Source organism: Triturus cristatus, chromosome 2_1 (assembly GCF_964204655.1).
Source record: "Triturus cristatus chromosome 2_1, aTriCri1.1, whole genome shotgun sequence".
In the NCBI taxonomy this organism is placed as follows: domain Eukaryota; kingdom Metazoa; phylum Chordata; class Amphibia; order Caudata; family Salamandridae; genus Triturus; species Triturus cristatus.
Genome location: NC_140581.1, coordinates 256580067 through 256598859, shown reverse-complemented (window position 1 = coordinate 256598859; position 18793 = coordinate 256580067). Strand labels below are relative to the sequence as shown.

The following is an 18793-nucleotide window of genomic DNA, read 5'->3' as shown; positions in this document are numbered from 1 at the left end:
CTGTCAAAACAGGGGCAAGATTTTTGGCCACCATCGATAAATTGGGATCTTAAACAATCTTTGCCCATGAAGGCCCCTGCTGAGGTTTATTAAAAAGTTTCACAATCTGTGTCTTCGGGGGCATTGTAATTCTAAGAGGAATAAAAAAGTGTGATCAGACCAGATTAATGGGAAGGGGGTGTCTGTGGCAAGCCAAGGTAAATTCGAGCAGACCCCATCAAGGGTGTGACCTGCCAGATGGGTAGGACCATTCACTATTTGCTGTAGTGAAAATAGGTCTAGAATTTGAGAAAAATTATCTGTGCCAGGTTCAGAGTTATCCTCTAAGTCAGTGGTTCCCAAACTTTTTTGACCTGTGGCTCCCTTGACCTAATTGGCAGTTGGCCGTGGCTCCCCACCATTTTTTAACTGGCGCACCGGGGTGCCGCGGCGCACACTTTATGAACCACTGGTCTACATGAAGAATCAAGCCTAGACATGATGAAGGATTCAGAAAGTAGCCATCACCATCATAAAACTTTATTTGCAAACACAAAGATCTTCAGGGGTGTGGAAATTTCAAAAAAATCTACTTGGCCAGGGGACAAAATGTTACACAAATCTACTTGTCCTGGGAAGGTAACTGCTTGCCCCACCTACTCCATAAATCACTATGGTAGGTCTGCACGGAGAGACCCTGCACTGCAATCAGTGCAACATACTGTGCAATATATATTTCAAGTGCAAGTCCAATTATGCAGTGCATGGTCATGCACTCTTAAATGCAACTCTTCTGGCTGGCTGTACAGCATGTGTGCAGATGTCAGTGTGCACTGCACTCAATTATCAACTATTTTGCATGTAACACATTTTCATATGTAGAGAAATAGTACCTAGAGGCAGAGGGCAGACTGCATTTCTTGAAGTGTTTTTGGCACAGTCCAGACTGTCGAAATATGAACCTCTAGGACAGAAGGGTGTTCTCCATCATAGGGCCAACTCATAGCTGTCCAGCTTCAAAAATCCTCAGATGTGATGCGCTGATAAACGTGTGGATGGGAATAACTGCACTTCTTGGAAGAGCTTATGAAGGTTCATGGGGCAGCAAAATCATGTAGCAGATACACAAGAGGCAGGTGTGATGTTATTATATTATGGTGCACTCACTGCTACATCTCCACATTCTTCTCCCACACAAAGAGCATATGCAGCACTGACAGTAGCTGTACAGGGTTCTCTCTTGCAATTAGTAATGGCTGCAGCAGAGTAAGCTTCCCTAACATGAAGAGGTGCTGCGCAGATCAGCAATGGGTGTTCAAGTTTGTCTCCTTCAGGTATGTAGGACATGTAGCAGTCACGCAGCTGAAAAGCAAGTGTTAGTCTCACAGCGAAGGTAAGGAGTGTTAAGTTGAAAAGACAATAAATCTAGAAGTGGAAAGCGGAGCATCATTGAGACGGGGACTAGTGAGTAACTGCAACCACTCAACATTTCATGTCACACCCATGGCAGCAAGTCCCGAATACTGTATTCAAAGAGCAGTGGGAGTGCAGCGGTGGTAGCAGGCCCAGTGTACAAGGCTGGAGAAGGTGCTGTCTGCTCAGTGGTTGAAGTGCATTAAAAAAAAAATATGGGAAGTGTGATGCTGAACGAAATGGGGGAGGCAAGGGGAGTGAATCTGGGGGCAGGGTAAAACAAAATACTTTCTAACTTTTTGTGGTCTTTCACCTTCAGGTAACTACATGTATAATAATGGACAGCTTTCATTGAAATTAAAGTTATGTTGATCAGTGGGAAATGCGGTATCAGACATTATGAAACCTCTATTAGTTCATGCACTGACCAAACCATGAACATTTAGCACAGCAGGCAGGAATCTCTGACAGACCATCCTAAACACAGGCACCCTCATGTGCAGACTGCATATGCATCCCTATGCACGGGTGGCTGTGCAAGTTTTGCTGCAGATTTCTCAAGCTAGCCACAGGCAGCCGTCTTGCAGGTCACTGAACTCCACCAGAGACAACATCAAACTGTCAAAGAGCTGGGTCAACCCTTGACTACCTGGGGTAGAGGTGGAGGCTGTGAGGTGCCTCGCCACCGGGTCTCTGCTGAAAAAGGTTGTGGTCACCGGAGGTGGAAGGGGTGGGTTCTGCTCACATGCAATGAAACAGCTCTGTATCCGCGGGCCTGTCTTGGAGGCTTTGATGCACCTAGTAGTGACACAGTGAACCAGTGACAATGTGGGGTTATGACCCTGAAAACCCCCAAAAATCATTTCTGTAGTCAGAATAAAAAATAATGTGGAGGGGCAAGTGCAGGCATCGAGAGGGATTTTGGGCTGGGCATGAGGTTCTGGGGCGACAATAGGGGGTAGAACAGGCTAAACATTCTTCATGTACCTCTAATGTAACCAAGCATTGAGGGCTCTTTGCCTAAATAGAGCTTGAGAAAATCTGATCACAGGCAAACTGTGCCACTTTCTGATTACAGCCTCCATTACTGATAGAAGGACAGTTAAGGATGTCGAAAGTCTGCTGCAGTGATATGTTTGTAACCTACGTGCCATAGATAGATAGGAGTATGGTAGTTTGGTGGGCTTTTGAACCTGCTACCACATACAAGGTAAAAAGAGACCTGCAGCACCCCTGCTCCGATTCCACTGGGTTAGATCAGCAGGCTGAGTTTTTCTTCAGTGATCTGTTTGCAATGTGCCCGTCTCAGGCTCCAAAGCCAGTATGCTAGTTTGAAGGTTTGATGTGAGAGAGAGACTCGACAGAGTGAGAGAGAGAGACCGAGTGACACTAGTGAGCATGTATTAGTGCAAGGAGGTGTGGAGTTGTTGGCATCTTTATTGCATGTTTAGTAGTTGATATATAACTTAACTCCCTGGAGCAACAGGAAGGATTAAAGAGAACATTTTTATAACCGCAGGAACACTCTAACTTGAGGTACTTTAGCAAAAAACAAATTGTGTGCGTGGAGTCTGTGAAGAGGTTGCGAGGACTAGTGGTTAGTCGGGCATTACTGGGTTTTGCACTCATGTGCAGTTCGTGTTGATATTTTTCAGTTAGTTTATGACACACATTCTGAGCAGCAGGGAGCAAGAGAGGGTCGTTTGAGAGCTGAATATAACTAAGGTGTGCAGATTACAAGACTGAAAGGAGTAAATTTCACTATGACAAAGTACTGGAATTCGGCTGCTGCAAGGCGATTAGTGACTCAGAGCTCATGGACACGCTACTACAGAGTGCTGGGGTGTCTCTTGCAAATGCTGCATGGCTCCTGTGCAAGCCAACATGCAGGACATTCTGTCCCAGGGGAGTGTTAGGGGTAATTGGCCAATTTTCTATTCTATAAATTCCACCAGTTCCGTTGTAGCTTGTAAATACACAATAGTTACAACTGACGTTAGAGCACTAGTGGGAAATGCTTTTCTTTGTTGTCTCCTGGAAGAAAGCAGACAATGTGTGCCCCCTGAACGCGCAACATGTAATGTGCCAGGCGTCCTCTGATTGAACTGATGTGGTTTGACCCCTACAGTTAAACTGCAAGTAATGAGCTGCGAGAAACATCTTAGGAGGGGGTTTGGGGAGAAAGAGACAGGGCCGAAAGGCGCTTGCAGCACATGGCTGCACGAAGCAGTCACGATCCAAGCAGTTATTTAATAATGTTGTTACACAGGCACATGTTCTGAAAAATAGCAGAAAAACAAGGCGAAGGAGAGAGAACGAGACTAATACTATTAACTCGTGTCACATTGTGTGCAATGTGAGGCGCATATTATATTAGCCCACCAATGAATGAGTGTCCGATTCGGGACACTGGAATTTCTCTTTGTCTTTACATATATTATGTAACAGCACACAGCAGCTCACTGTTCACCACCTCGATTCTCATCCGGGCAAAAAGTAGCCGACTTCGATCAGGCACTTTGCAGGTAACGGATAGCAGTTTCTGTTGCACTCTTATAAAGGAAATTAATACAATTCACATTTCCGCCCACCACTTTTAATATTCACCAGCTTTCACAGGCAATATGCGGTAAAACAAACAGATTGCTCGTTTGCTCTAATGCAACCGATTGCAGGAATTTTAAACGTTTACGCCCCAGTACAATTCTTTAACACCACATTTAGTATAATATGAGTCGCTGCATAGTTGAGCTCCACTTAAAAAGCAGTCCGCTCCAAACCCCAAGTTAGCGCGCTCTGTTTTCTCTTGTGGAATCTGAACAGGGCACTCGGTAATGCCGTTATTTTTACTTCAATCCGCTGAGCTCTCAGCAGGATGTGTGCATTGCCTCTTCCCTTCGCGATCAGCAAGATAAAGTTAACTGTATTTCTACCCCCCGTATGCCGCAAGCTCACTTGGCTTTAGCCTGTAAACATTAATGCCCCCCTGCCTCCTCACCCCAGTTTCAGGTCGCGCCACCATCAGCGAGATATTTGTGCTATCCTCCTGTGTTAAAACGTCCACCCCATTGATCGGCAAGACACCCGATTGCTGAGATTGCCGCTTGTTGAGACTGAAGTTTCAGTCTCGCAGCCAATCACTGGCTAGAGCCCAGCCATGGGCTGCTAGCCAATCAGAGGCCTCAAAATCGTTTGCAGCTCCCTGCCAGCCTTTCTGATTGGCTGTGAGACCCAGAGTGTCCACAGCCTGTATCATGTACGCGATTTAATGTCTAGTTGTCCGTAGGACAAAATAGACATTACATCTTCTTGCCCGAGGTAAAAATCAACATGGTTCGGGCGTCGGGCGATATGATTTCCCCACCCCTGCTTATAAAGTACATCTCAATTGCTAGAGAGGCTCAAGGAGCTCTGTGGCGTTACAAGAAGTTTACGTGGGGTGGGCTCTGATGAACCCAAAGTGGCTCACCAGAGCCCATCTACCCAGTGTTTTAAGTGGGCTGGGTCCTGCCGGTGCAGTTCTAAAAAGCAGGTGTCAAGATGGGTCCCTATCGGGCTCTCCATTTTTGCCTTCAGCCCCAGGATGAAAAAAAATCTTAACTCTGTAGCAGTCACTTCACTGCCTTTGAGGTAACTCCAAAGAGACTCATCATAAAGTTTCTTTTTTTTTTCTTTTCTCTTTTTTCAAATAATAATTGTAACATTAGGTACTGCGTTTCGAACCCACTACATCATCCTTTATGCTGGGGTTCTCCTCAGGACACAGAACTGCGATCCACTTGTATGTGGCTTGAAGCATTGGCACCAATACGCTGGTCAAATTATTCCACTGAAAAAGGGACTGACAGCCCCCGAGCAGCGAGTGAACACCAAGACCGCCGTGGGAAAACTATGACTAGCATTTAAAAATGTTTCTACTATTTTAAACGTGGAGTCTGAATGGAATTGTAGACCACGTTCTGAAGCAGGAGGGTCAGTCTCCCTTTCAGTAGAAGAACTTGGCCAGCGCATTGGTGTCTGTTAGAAATGCTTGTCCTGTCTTCTGAATGTGTTTACTTGTAGGAGCTGAGTGTTCAGTAAATTCCTTGTTAATCGCGCTAAAGCTAATTTGCTAATGACCCATCATGAGCATCATATATTATAAATCAATAACTTGTTGCTTTCCTCACTGCTCATATATACTGTAGGAAAATTATATTTCATTTTTAATTTGCGCAAAACAAAACCCTCGTCCACCTACGGCTCTCAGTGTCTGCAAAGAAGTAAAACTGCACAGCGCATCTTTCTCATTTTACAATCACCCTTGCGCTTGGCCTTAATATTCTTTCAGCTATCTTGATACCACATCTGTCCTCATAATTTAGATCTGCTTGATTCAGTTTCCCAGCTGAGTTATTCTCGGGTGGAAGACTGTTTGTTTTCTTGGTTGTTGTGTTTTTTATTATACCATGTTGCACTCATTCCAATTTTTGCAATGTCTTCCGTTTTTCTCTTTTCCAGTTTTTTACACATTGAATCCTCACCAATGACGCACGATATTTACCCCTGGAGTAGCTACAGCACCTGGCAGTGCATAGATTGTGCAGGTGGATTGACATGGCGCTTGCAGGAACTCGTTTTTGAAAACCTGGCTCTAATTTTCATCGCCAGATTTTTTCTATGAGTAACAGAGAGAGAGAAAGGAAAGGGAGAAACAAGCAGGAAAAAATCGGAAAACTGTGGCATAGGAAAGAAAGGATGAAAAAGTCCCTCCCTGAATAAAAGAGAGACCATGGGCCTTATTACAGAAAGGGTGCACTTTTACTGTTTGCACCATGGCGCACCTTTAAGCAGACGCTCCGGGGACATCATAAAGTTTCTAATGAAAAATAATAATCATAGTTTAAAAGATTTTAAGTAAATCGTCGTGGAAAAATAAACGATATGCCCATCTCTGAAAGAGTTATTTGTCTTCAAGGAAAAATGTCACTTGCTGATTCCCGTTTCACCACCAATGAAGGACGTGTCTCTCAGTAAATGTATTTCTGTCAGAGAATAAAAGGCTGGTTGCTCGGTGATTATTCTTATCAGAAAACAAAGTTCTTTCAATCACAGAATAACATACGGCTTTCTTGAAGTTATTGGCGTGAGAGAGGAGTTTACTGATTTTCTCGGTGCTGTTCCAGTCAGACAATAAAATGCTCACCTCTGCATTTCCGAAGGATGCCTCGTTTAACTCTACGCTGCTCTGAAGCCAGAGATGTTTCTATCTAGCCAAGCCCCCCCCCCCTGGGGGTCCGATTAAAGAGGCGCCCTTGATCTGGGGAGTGACCACTCATCTGGGCCCATTAGCTGTAATCACAGAGCCCCCCTGCACAGGAGGCCTCGCCCTGGCCGGCCTTATTTGCAAGGACAATGGGAGTCCAGTAATAAGCAGCTCGCCACTGGGGCAGCAGGAGCAGGTAAGGCGCTGGGGCTGATGAGCGAAACGTTAATGGAGCCATTGAGATGCAGAGGGCAAGGGCTGGGATCATGAACTGGCAGCAGCACAAAGGAGGGGGAGGCATTGCGGCTGCAATTTCCACGACCCACATCCTGAGCGGCGGCGCGGCGGCGCGGCGCCCCTGGCTTCTCATCACGGCGCACAGGGGTGCCGCGGCGCACACTTTGGGAACCACTGCTCTAAGTGAAGATTAAAATCACCTAAAAGTGTAAAATTGGCATATTTGAGCATAAGGTAACTTAACGAGTCATTAAGTGGATTAATAAAATTAGTACTTTGACCAGGAGGCCGGTAGATAAGTGCACCTGAGAAGCATGAGGCGGCGTTCAAAGAAAGACAGAAACCTAGACTTTCCACTTCTAACATCGCATCCAATTAAAAAAAGGTGCAAACAAACTAGTCACGTAAAATGATGGCCAGCCCTCCACCCCTACCCACCGGTCGGTCCTTCCTATGTATAAGATAACCTGGTGGGACCGTGTCTGCAATATCCGGGCTACTCCAGTCCTTAAGCCAGGTCTCTGTCACGAATAGAATATCAAGTTGAGAGTCTAATATGAGGTCTCTGATGTCCTGACTACGTTTGCCCATGGATCGTGCATTAATGAGGCCTCCAGTAAGTAGACCCCCGTTCTTAACATTGCCAGACCTGAGATATGCATACTGATTAGAAATTCCAGTTGAAGGTACAAACGGGAGGTCTAACCGGCATCTACGACAAGAGCAGGCTCCATAGATAGAGATGGGGGATATAAAATGTTGACAGGGAGAGTTTGAATTTAGACTCTTTAAGACCTCAACCTGGTTAGTTCTCCTACCAGGTAGACCAATACGTCCCATCTTTGTCACGTCCTTGGCGCAGACGGGCTTGCCTTTGGCGCGCCGCCTGCGCGTCCGGCCCAGCTTAGATTTAAATAGCTGGCCGGCACGTAAATCCACAGTTTCCGCCCTTCCTGGAGGGGCGAACAACAGAGACCGCGGTTGGCTAAGGCGTGAGAGGGAATATCCGCTTCCCTCCAATCAAACGGCCGCAAGGCCGGCGTTGGACTGGGGAAGCGGAGGCAAGGTAAACTCAGCGGTGAATGGTAGCAGATTCGTCAAATACATTAACATCAAAATGTTTAAAAGTGGTTAAAAAGATAAAAGTCCGATTTCAAAACAGCAGCTATACGAGGTATTTTATCAAAAAAAGTGCAAGTAAATAGCCCAATAAGTGCAAATTAGCAAAACGAACAGAATTTCCTCAAGAAATTTTTCCCCCCTGATCAGCAACAAGCAGCAAGTACAGTATTCAATTTAAAACAAGTTGAGGGATTTCCTCACCATATACAATGCTGGGAAGATGACACTAGAGAGCCGTTGGATCTAAATGTCTTCTCCTGGGCTCTGTACTTGTTATAATCTATGCTTCATAATATACCTTAACAATAAAGAGTTATGTATATGAAAGTCTAGTCTTCGTGTTCAACTACTTTACAAAATAGTTTGAAAAAAACATATCAGATACAGACTTTGACACTTTGCCATTACTAACTTAAAGCGAGCCCCAAAATGTTTAAGGCGTCCATTAGAATGGTAAATTTGCCCAGCTGAGGTAATGGCCAAGGCCAAACGTACAACAAGGATAAGATGTTTAAGTGTTTCTTTCTTCAAACTTTGTCACAGCTTAACAATAGATAATTGATTTGTTATGCATTTTCAGTGCACTTTTGTGAACCCTCTGCTCCACAGGGTTAGTATTTGGATATTATTTTACAACATTTAATGAGCAGTGTTGTGGACAGAATATGAGACCGTTATGTTTCAATACATTGCAGATCCTGATAATTTAAACGCATTACCTGTTTAATCTTTTCTTCCCTTTTTCTTTAGATATTTTCCACGCCCCGGTATCACCCAAAAAGTCAGCCGTTCGTAGATCACGTTTTCAGCTTCACTGTAGCAGATAACCGGATCTGGTTCCGAAATTTTCAGGTCAGTTGTGTTGATGTCCTAGGGATCTCACTTTCTTCCCTTTAACCATTCTCTAAAACGGAACGCTCCACCTTTCTGCAGGGCACTAAACCAGCTAATACCCTTAATGTTTCCCTGATGTACTTCATTAAGAGTCAAACTTGTCCTATTTACTTTACTGCAATTTTTAACCTCTCTCCTGTGGATTTTTACAATGCATTAAACCATGCCACCCTAGTTAAAAAAAAAAAAAAGCCCCGTTTCCTTAATCTCCCTCAATTTACGTGAACACAGGTGCTTTACAAGCCACTGGCTTGCTGCTAAGTGAATCTCTTCTGTGCCCTCTTAAATCTTTCTTCACTCATTATACAAAAACTGTTTCCCTCTAATTAAGCAATGCCCTTCCATTATGCTAACTTTTTTTTCTGTGTTTATTTGTTGTGGCTTGCACATCCACACTATCTGGCTATCCCAGTGTTCCCCGTTACATTTATGAACACATTTCTAATCGGTCATATTATTTTACTTGTGGAGCATTTTCTCGCCCTTCCCTATTTAGCTTGGAGTTTACCAGGGCCCCATTCTGTGACAGATAATGCCTATTCCTTAAATGTGTAGTGGCATTCTATGGATATGATGTTAAAATCTACAATTTCTCCTCATTTCTTATCTCCATTATATTACTTTCATCAGTTTTTCTTCAGTGAAATTCCTGGATATCTTCCCATTCTTTGCAGTTGAATCATACAAGAAAATAAGACCTTTATTCCCTGCCCCTACACACTATAGTTATTTCCTTCCTTGCATCTTCGTTCATTATTCTATGGTTGAAACCTTGTCATTTATGACCTTATTCTACTCACTTTTCACCACAGCTCCATAGTACTCTTGAATTTATACATTTCACCACTAACACTGAAAAGATGAGCCTGTGTATTCATATCTAGACAAACCCCTTGTTCTTATGGTATCTGCAGTGCTAGGAAGAAATAATTCTATAGTGACTTGGCATTTGTGTTGGCATGGCTTACTCTACTGTGTAATGTTGAGTGTGGATGATGCCACGAAAATGTGATGATGGTATGGTACCAGAGTATGATAACCAAAACATTATCCGACAAATATTATGTCCTAAATATTGTTTACCAAAGTAGCCCCCCTCATTCTATTTAATGATAGAAAATCTACATCAAAATATACAATATTTTTGTCATCCATATCAATAATAATTTTAGAAGATGTTTTTGTTAAAAACATTCTGACATGTGACCGGTGATGATTCATGGAATGTTTGTTTGTGCTGGACAAAGTCTGGCAGTGATTTACAGCCGGGGGTGGTATGCAAAAACAAAACCTAGACTTGTCTATTATAGGTCCTGTACACAATCTTTTTTTAAGCGTTGTTTGCCTGATTGTAATTTAAGAATTGGCATTTTTCTTCCAGATTATTGAAGAAGATGCGGCTCTTGTTGAAATTGGTCCTCGCTTCGTTTTGAATCTGATAAAGATTTTCCAAGGCAGCTTCGGGGGGCCAACTTTGTATGAAAACCCACATTATCAGTCTCCAAACATGGTAAACCCCTTTTAGCCATCTGAATCCAGACTTGAACCCTTGCATCTCAGCCTTAAGAGGCTGATGAAATGAGCACATTTAAGTAGAGAGCACCTATAGAAATGTAAGGTTGTAATGTATATGTAAATGGATTACCTTGTTAACACTTTGAGCCAAATTGAGTAAATTGATATTGTTCCATAATAGCTCAAATGTGAAGGATACTGTACGTGATGGCCAATTATAAAATGTAGCCACTTTCCCTTCTAAAGTAGTTTGTATGTTCCCATTGAACATCTCTTTATAACACATAGTTATAAATAATGTCCTATAAGGCAGAATTGATATGTGCATTACGTGGATAAAAGTTGTGATGTCACGCGCTGTGTGTGTATTTTCAAGTGTTACTGCTCGTTCAGTCGTGTAAGTGTGGGAAATGTAGACATTGGAATGCATGAGGACGGTTGAGAGAAGCTTGGAAATGGGCCAGGTGTGATGACGACCCGGGCAGGTTTCCGTACAGCGAGTTCAAAATAAATGGCATTCTTATTCACCATCATGATCAACTGCGTTTTTTTTTTTATTATAAACAATTTGATTCATTAAAAGATTGTTAGCCGGCAAGCGCAGTGCAAAGTTAGTTAACCAACTAGCTGTGAGAGCGTGAGCAGCATAAATAAAAACTACATAAAGTGCTCTTTGACAAAACCATCCCTCTATATTTTTTATTTATTTAATTTTATTTTCTATAGAACATGCAGGTTTTATTCAATTTTTTTATGTCGGTTTCTGTGTCAGGTAATGCTGGTTTCTTGTCCCACATGCTCCCTTTGAGCCTCATGGTAACAAAGAAGTGTTCATTTAATTTCCCATGTGGTGCTTTGACTAGATTTGTACTTAAGTTTTACTGATATCTCTTGCATTACAAAGTAACTGAGAAAATGAGCTGCAAGTTATCAGAGATGCTGATTGGTGGATTCCTCAATGGTTATTTATTGTTGCTGGTTACTGCACGATATAGGTGATTGAGAATTACTCCAACAAGATTTAGCTGCCTGGTTGCATATGACACTGGAATGGCTCAGCGTGCAAAAAACAATACGCTGAAAGTGACCCAGATCACTCCCCAATGACTGAGATCAATATAGGCATTCCATCTATCGCCTTTCTGGATATAATTTAGCAGCTGAAATGGTTCAATTGCCCTCACAGCAGTTGCTGATCAGTACAGAATCTCACCATGAAGAGTATAGAGGTTGACCATCAGTGGGCAGTCGTTGATTGTCACTGTAGAGAGATGCTTTCCCCAATTCTCTTTTCCTTCAACGTAAGATGTTATCAGCAGCTTATTGAAAAATGTACTGGTACTATCATTAAACACAATACGAACTAGTAAACTGAGCTAACCTCGATTAAAGTGGTATATATCAAATTAGGTTTCATGTTATGTGATAGTGTACCAGTGTAATGCCTGCTCCAGGTCTTAATTAGTCATCAGACCACAATACCTTTTTCGCTTTACAATCCAGTTTTAAACTCTCTCTCTCTCCGTCTCTCTCTCTGCACTAAAGGTGATAGTGCAATAATTCCATAATAATTGAGTTGGAAACCGCTTTTTATGATCAGTGCTGAACTTTCTCTTTCTGAAAATAATCTTAAATTACATTTATGTTGCAAATATAATTTGTAAGTATGCATTTTTAATTTTAAAGTGTTTTTCTTTTAAATACAGAAGTTAAAGTATGTCTCTAACATATTTTTTGTTTGCTTTCCCTAGCATCGCCGGTTGATACGCTTGGCCACAGCAGCTAAATTCAAAGAGAAACAGCAAATGAAGGACTTGCAAAAATTGAGACAGAATGAAGGCAAAGCAATTATTCCAGCAGATCCCACAGAGGACGTCTTCAAAACATATGCTGAGGAGAAGCCAGTGCAGATAGAGACCAGTCCACCAGAGAAGCCGCTCAAACCAAAGAAAAAAGGCAAAGAATTCAAGCGACAGAGGATGGTGATGAAGAAGAAGAACAATGCTTAATCCTAAAAGACTATTGGAATAACACTTGGGAAATTAGATGGATTCTTACATTTGGATCTTTAAATCAGAATGTCAGATGAAGCAGTTTTTTTACGAGTATGGATGTTTTTATCCACTGAGATGGTATAGAATGCAAAGTTGGGATCAAGCCTAGTTGGGGCTTGATTCCTTCATGGGCATGTATAGCCTGGTTTTTAACACTTAAATTGCAATCTATAACTAACTTCGAAGAAGGCAATCTGTGAATATTCTTTGCATATGCACATTGTGCATACAATGTCCCTAGGGCATCTTGAAGGTTTGCACTTCATGAGTCAGTTGATGTGGTTTTCTCTCATTCACTCACACTTCGCCCCAAGGCATCCAACCACGCTGTGTGGACTTGTGTGCAGCTGACTCCGAGTCCCGCCCACTTCCAGGGTCTACGTTCAATATTTGTTTCACAATGGAGTGTTGTGCCTGTCCATCTGTTTTGAATATGGTCAGCATTAAATCCTAAAAATAGTTTTCAAGTTTGTAACTAAGAAAAGCAGAGTACTACTACTGTTTTCCATATTGGAGCAACACCTATATTTCTAAGGCAAAAATAATAAATAAGTTTTTGCAAAACTCATGCTCATTGCTGACAACCCATCTCTTTTGTCCTCTTAATTATGTACTAGAAACATTCGTAAAAATGTTAAGATTTTTACTTCTGCAAATAATACACCAGCAGTATGTTACTCTTTGAAAGTGCCTGTTTACATTTATAATGTTAGACTGATGGTTTAGTATGATGCCACCGAGGTGATCTCGGGGTATCTAGCTTAATTGCATAGGAGTAACCACTTTTGGCCATTTAGTAAAGAAATAGTTTTTCGGAAAGGAAATGTATACAGGGAGAGAAAAGAACAAGGAGACAAAGTAATTTCACAACAATCGCTTGGTGAGGTATGAGAAAATTCTGTAAAGTAGGAATCTGGGATCTTCATAGAGTGTACAAACTACAGTTTTCTCATTATTTAATGGACTCCCATTAATGGACTCCCACGTTCCCCGATTTGATATAACGAATAATTGTTTTTTTCTGATTTACAAACACATCTAACATGCTTGGTTCAGCGTAAAGTCTATACCAAGGAGAGTTAAACTATTTATGCTATCATACTGCACAAAAAACCTAACCTGTAGAAGCAAAAGGACAGGCTTTTTGTCTTCATTTCCTTCTTGTAAATTTTAATATCCTGGCGCTCTCCCAATCCCACGTTACCCTGTGTTGCAGGAGTGGAAACTGCATCTCACATTAAAGGCTAAGTTAGTGCGAGTGGTTTGGTCCATGCAAACGCTGCATATATATCTCGTACCTTTCGTTGGCCAGGTTTGTCCCCTCATTAGGTCTTTTTTTACTGTTCGGCACAGTGAGGTTAAACACCAATCTGAAAGCAATGTCCGAGAAGGCCTGTTTTTTTATTTTCTCCTTGTGTGTAGTGTCTTGTTTCAAATCTGGCAATGTCCTGGCTCGTGGTGTGATGCTATCTGTTCTGAGGTGGTGCATGTCTCTGGGTTATGGTTAGTGCATTGCAAGTGATGGAAGTGATCTTGAATATGCTGGGGCCTTGGAGGTGGAGACCGTATAGTTTCATTAAGGTCAGAATGAAATGGTCATTGCTTCTTTAGGTCTTGTAGACGTACTGCAGCATGTACAGTGCTTTACAGGGCATGGTGCTCTGTTCATGTGTGAAAGGGAAAGTTGGTAACCTGGGTTTTTTGGGATGTGTTCATTGAAGGTAGAGGTTGGTGCTGGCGATGCATCCAACAGATTTGCATGTGCTGTCTGCTGGGGACCTACAACCTTCCAAGTTAATGTTTGGCAGGTTTGAATTTGTGGTTGTGCTATTAAACAAGAGAAATTCTGAATGAGTCTGATGATGGTACTGAGTTGATGAATGTCCTGAACAGGAGAACATTTTAGGTAAGTTGTGTGTATGGTGTATTGATGTATTATGATGTTTTTGTTGTTAAAGGTGTTTCTAGGGATTTCATGAAGAGGATGATGGTCTCAGTGGGTACCCTTTTTTGAAAAGAAAAGAAAAATATTGGCAGTCTTGCATAGCTGTAAGACAAATAAAGGAATACACATCAGGTTGAATCAAATGCAAATGCAACCCAGTTCGGCAATACCGTATATGAGGACGATACTAACCGGTCTTGTTAACAAATGTAAGTCCTGGTGTAACCGCCTCAAATTCAGGCTTTTTTCTAAGGTGGCTTTTTTCTGTGGGTAAATCAAAAGAAAAAAACAAAACCTATACAGAACTAAACTGTGACCTCGCCCCAGATACTCACCGCTACTAAGAGTCAGCACAATTCGTCATGCAATGTTGTCGTGGTTGTGTGTTGGTATTGGTGGGGCTGAATACCGTGGGGTTGATGGGGCGGGGTTGCAAAGTGTTTTGTTTGTCTGCCTAGGTCTGAAGAAAACAGGGGCATTAACCTGGGACATCTAGAGTTGTCTAATGTTCTCTTCAGGAGGCGGAGTAAAATCTTGGAGGATCGTATTCCAATATGAAGCCTGGGGATATTTTCATAAACCACGTCTCTCCTCATGGGCAAAAGCAGTACTCTCTGCTTGGGCCCACCTGGTTTCCTCCACACGCCAGTGCAGCAGAAAGGGAGGCTGTAGTGATTTCCATTTAATTGCCATGGCTCTTTTTGCTAAAAGACGACGAGATCCATGAAGCAAGTAGTTGCCTTTTTAGGGTTGGGACGTGGTAACAGACGCCCAGTGTGTACCCGCCTTAGAGCTATTCCACAGGAAACCAGTCGTTTCTGGGAGCTTGTGTTCCAATCAAGAGGAATTGGTTGATGTAATGGGAAATGAACCTCTGCATTACCTTTCTGAAAAGCCCATGTATATTGTGTATTAATGATTGCGATCGACCGTATCGAAGGCAGCAGAGTTGGAGTACAATACACTGTAGATAGCCATAAAGACATGCACCCATCATACATCATATAACCCATCTAAAATCACTCAGTACTCAAAACCACACCAGTCCTCAGTACTTTGTTTAAATTTACTAACCGTGGTATCCTTCATGCTTTTGTGCTAAGTCTAATAAGAACACTGACCTGGATTGTGATTACGGCTTTCCGTTTTTACTGATTTTTACAGGTAAATAGACAGAAGTAATTTATTTTCTTGTCTATTTATTTTTAAATGTGTATAAAAACGGAAATTGGGTGCTTTTTGAGTGATTCTACATACACTTTGCCATGACTACCAGGCCAATAACTGTGTGGATTGGTAGGTAAGGGGGTTAAAAAAAAAAAAAAGAATTTTAGCAAAGGGGCTTAAACAGCATTAGATGTGCACAAGGCGGATACAGAAATGTGCATATTTTCATATAAGTGCATTGATTTATCTTCTGTGGGTGTTCATATCACTGAAACCTGGCAGGCATTCAAGCATGACTGCATATTTAATGGTTGAATAAATGTGGAAATATACCAGTTTCAGCTTTATTTTTTTCACAAAACCCATAATAAATATGGATAAATAAAGATGGCAAAAAATAAATATGGATAACTACAGACGGCAATGTCAAAAGAATAAAAACAAATAAAACCGAGAGCCCTAATTGTTATGCATGTATAGAAAAATGCATGTTGGACTTGAACAATGCGCAATCAAACTCCCACCGAGATCAAACTAACTTTACTTCAACTGTAACTCACACAATCCATTTTAAAACTTAAAATTTATCAAACTGTACCTATCAGATTGATACAAACAAAATATACACTAACTGTAATACAGGATTCTTGAGTTTTCGGTCTTCCTTTATCTCCATGAAAGAGTGCCAAAATCAAGAATACGTTGCAGTGACTATAGCAATGGTGGTTTGTCTTAAGTACTGAAAATTTACATATTCCGAATCTGCCCTGTTATGAACAACTGTGGCATAATCTGAAACTGCTAAGACCCCTTGCACTTAATGGCAGAGCTTTGGCATTTCAATTTCTCTGAAGTAATATTGTCAAAGTTCTTGTTACTGGCAAAGCCATAGTTTTTTTTTATGTGACGTAGTGTTTAAGACCTATTGGTTTTGCTGTTTTTTTTGTTTTCCTGGTCGGCCTCCCTCCATGCAGATGCATTTGCAGCAGCCATATTGGATTGTTTTCCCTTAAAGCCAAATTAAAATCATTCCAAGTGTGCCACCGTGCTTACACACACACACACACACGTGTGGAAAACATCTTGGAATGGATTTTCTTTTAGGAACCTCATTCCAAGATGACCGGTATGCATACGCGCATGTGGTGCTCCTTTTGGAATAACTTTTTTCTTAAAGCATAGGCAAATACATTTCAGGATAGCTGCCATGCATACATGTCCTGTGTGCCCATCTTGGAAAGGGTTAACACCATTTGAAGATGGCTGCCTGTTGATAAAGTGGTGAAAGTCTGAGAATGAGTGGAATAGGGAGGCAACTGGATGTTTTGGGGAAGTGCCTAACTTTGTTGGAAAGGAGTTGTGCAAGCACTGCAGCATGAGGCCTAATATCACCCGTGGAAGAATACAATTCATACAAACTCGAAACATTCAGACTGAAATGCCCCTTCGGTGGGACAAATATAAGAAACGGGGGGGGGGATTATTAGATAATGAGCATGGAGCACATAGAACACATACGTGTTGCAACTGAAAGCGAAAGTTGTCTGTAGGGGAAACCTAGAAAAACAGAGGTTACGACCTATATTTAAAAATCATACGTAGTAACTAGCATTCACTTACCAAACCGATATTGTCTGGTAAATATACAGTGGCCACAACATCAAGCCTCCTTAATAATTTTGCTTTATGGGTGCATTCTGGTGTGATCTAATTAAGCAATTGAGATCAGAGCGAATAGGCCTCCACAGACTCACTGAAACCCATTTGTGTTTAGCTGGGTGTGGCTGAGTAAGACCTGGGCACACAAGGAATACATAAAAGCATACCACCAAGACAAAATACAACATACATACTACACAGTTTATTGAAAAATAGCAGTATCAAGCATTGAAAATACTATAATCTCTCTTAACAGTTTGGGATCAATGACCGTTTTCCACCAAGCTCTCTGTCTCTCATTAGCCACTTATCTTCTAAATTTGTCTGACTTAGCACGTGGTGTCCATCATGCAATGGGGTTATGTTCATTTATATTTGTAAAGAACTCTAACCCAAAAGCTTCATGGCATAGCATTTGCTAAAACCTCCTGCCTGTTCTCTATTTTCTTGCTTCTTCCCCCCTAACACTCTTGTTGCTTTCCTCCTTCTTTGTCAATCTTTACTCTTTCTCGTTCACATTGTACTCTGGGCCTCCCTCTTCTCCTCGATTCCCACTCCATCCTCCACGTTCTTTTGGACTCTTGTGTCTCCTCCTCCTTCCTGTCACTGATCGCTCCAGTTCATACTCTAATCTCAACTATGCTCTTTACTCCCGGGTATCTCTCATTGTTATTTTGTTCCATCGCTCTGTGATCGCGTTCATCTCCGTTCTTATTCCTTGTACTTTGTCTGCACCGTCGATGTTGGATGCCTGTAATTCCTCCTTTTCTCCTTATCTGGAGCTCTCCAAGCTGCTGCGAAATCTGTACACTGCATTGGGTGGGCACCACGGGAAAACCTATTATCATTGGAATTCAAAGGCAGAGAATTACAAAATGTTGGTTCCCAGCTCTGTCGTTCTGAAGATGTAATATTTGTTAGATCCTTCCCCTCTAGCCACAGAAATGTAATTATCTCACCCTAAGCTCCTGATAGTGGCAATGGATGCCAGCCATGGGGGATGAGGAGCCACAACAGGGGAGGTCAGTCCAGGGTCAGTGGCCCGCATGAAGCTGGAAACTTCTTCCATCTAAAATGTGACTGCTGCAGTGTTTTTATCTTCAGAACATTCAGTTAAGATTTGAAGAGTTAATCCAGCCCAAGGTTGGCGACTCCAGAGGTCCCAGTCTAACCCAGCTGCTGGAATTTTGTGATCTGGATAGCATAGAATCTTCTCTCTCTGTCAGCAATCCAGCTTCCCAGGGAGGAGAAAGCGCTAGCAGACCGATTGAGCTGTGTTTTCCCATCCTCTGTGGGCCATGTGTCTTTGTCCTCCTCTTTTTCTAAAATGTTCGGAAGACCATAGCTGGAGTTATTTGCCTCCCCACAGAATTCTTTTCTGTTCAGATTCTGCCCTCTACTATCATGCCCTCCAGCTTGGACAGTGGCTACAATGAGCCTTCTGAGATCCAAGCGCCGTTATGCATTTCCTTCCCTATGCTATGCTGACCAGAGTAGCTCTCCAAAATCAGGTACGAGCAGGTAAAGGTTCTGTTGTGTGGTCCAGCTTGTTAACTGCCGTGA

The 18793-nt window shown here is 42.1% G+C and overlaps 1 protein-coding gene across 1 annotated transcript in view; it reads left to right on the top strand.

Moving 5' to 3' along the window:
• Positions 1–13027, top strand: part of BRIX1 (biogenesis of ribosomes BRX1) — a 69124-nt gene extending 56097 nt beyond the window's left edge. The window contains exons 9-11 of the mRNA XM_085630969.1: positions 8747–8848; positions 10272–10400; positions 12157–13027. Coding sequence (XP_085487095.1) covers positions 8747–8848; positions 10272–10400; positions 12157–12414 — 489 coding nt within the window. The 3' untranslated portion in view covers positions 12415–13027. The remainder of the gene's footprint in view (positions 1–8746; positions 8849–10271; positions 10401–12156) is intronic.
• The last annotated feature ends 5766 nt before the right edge of the window (positions 13028–18793 follow it).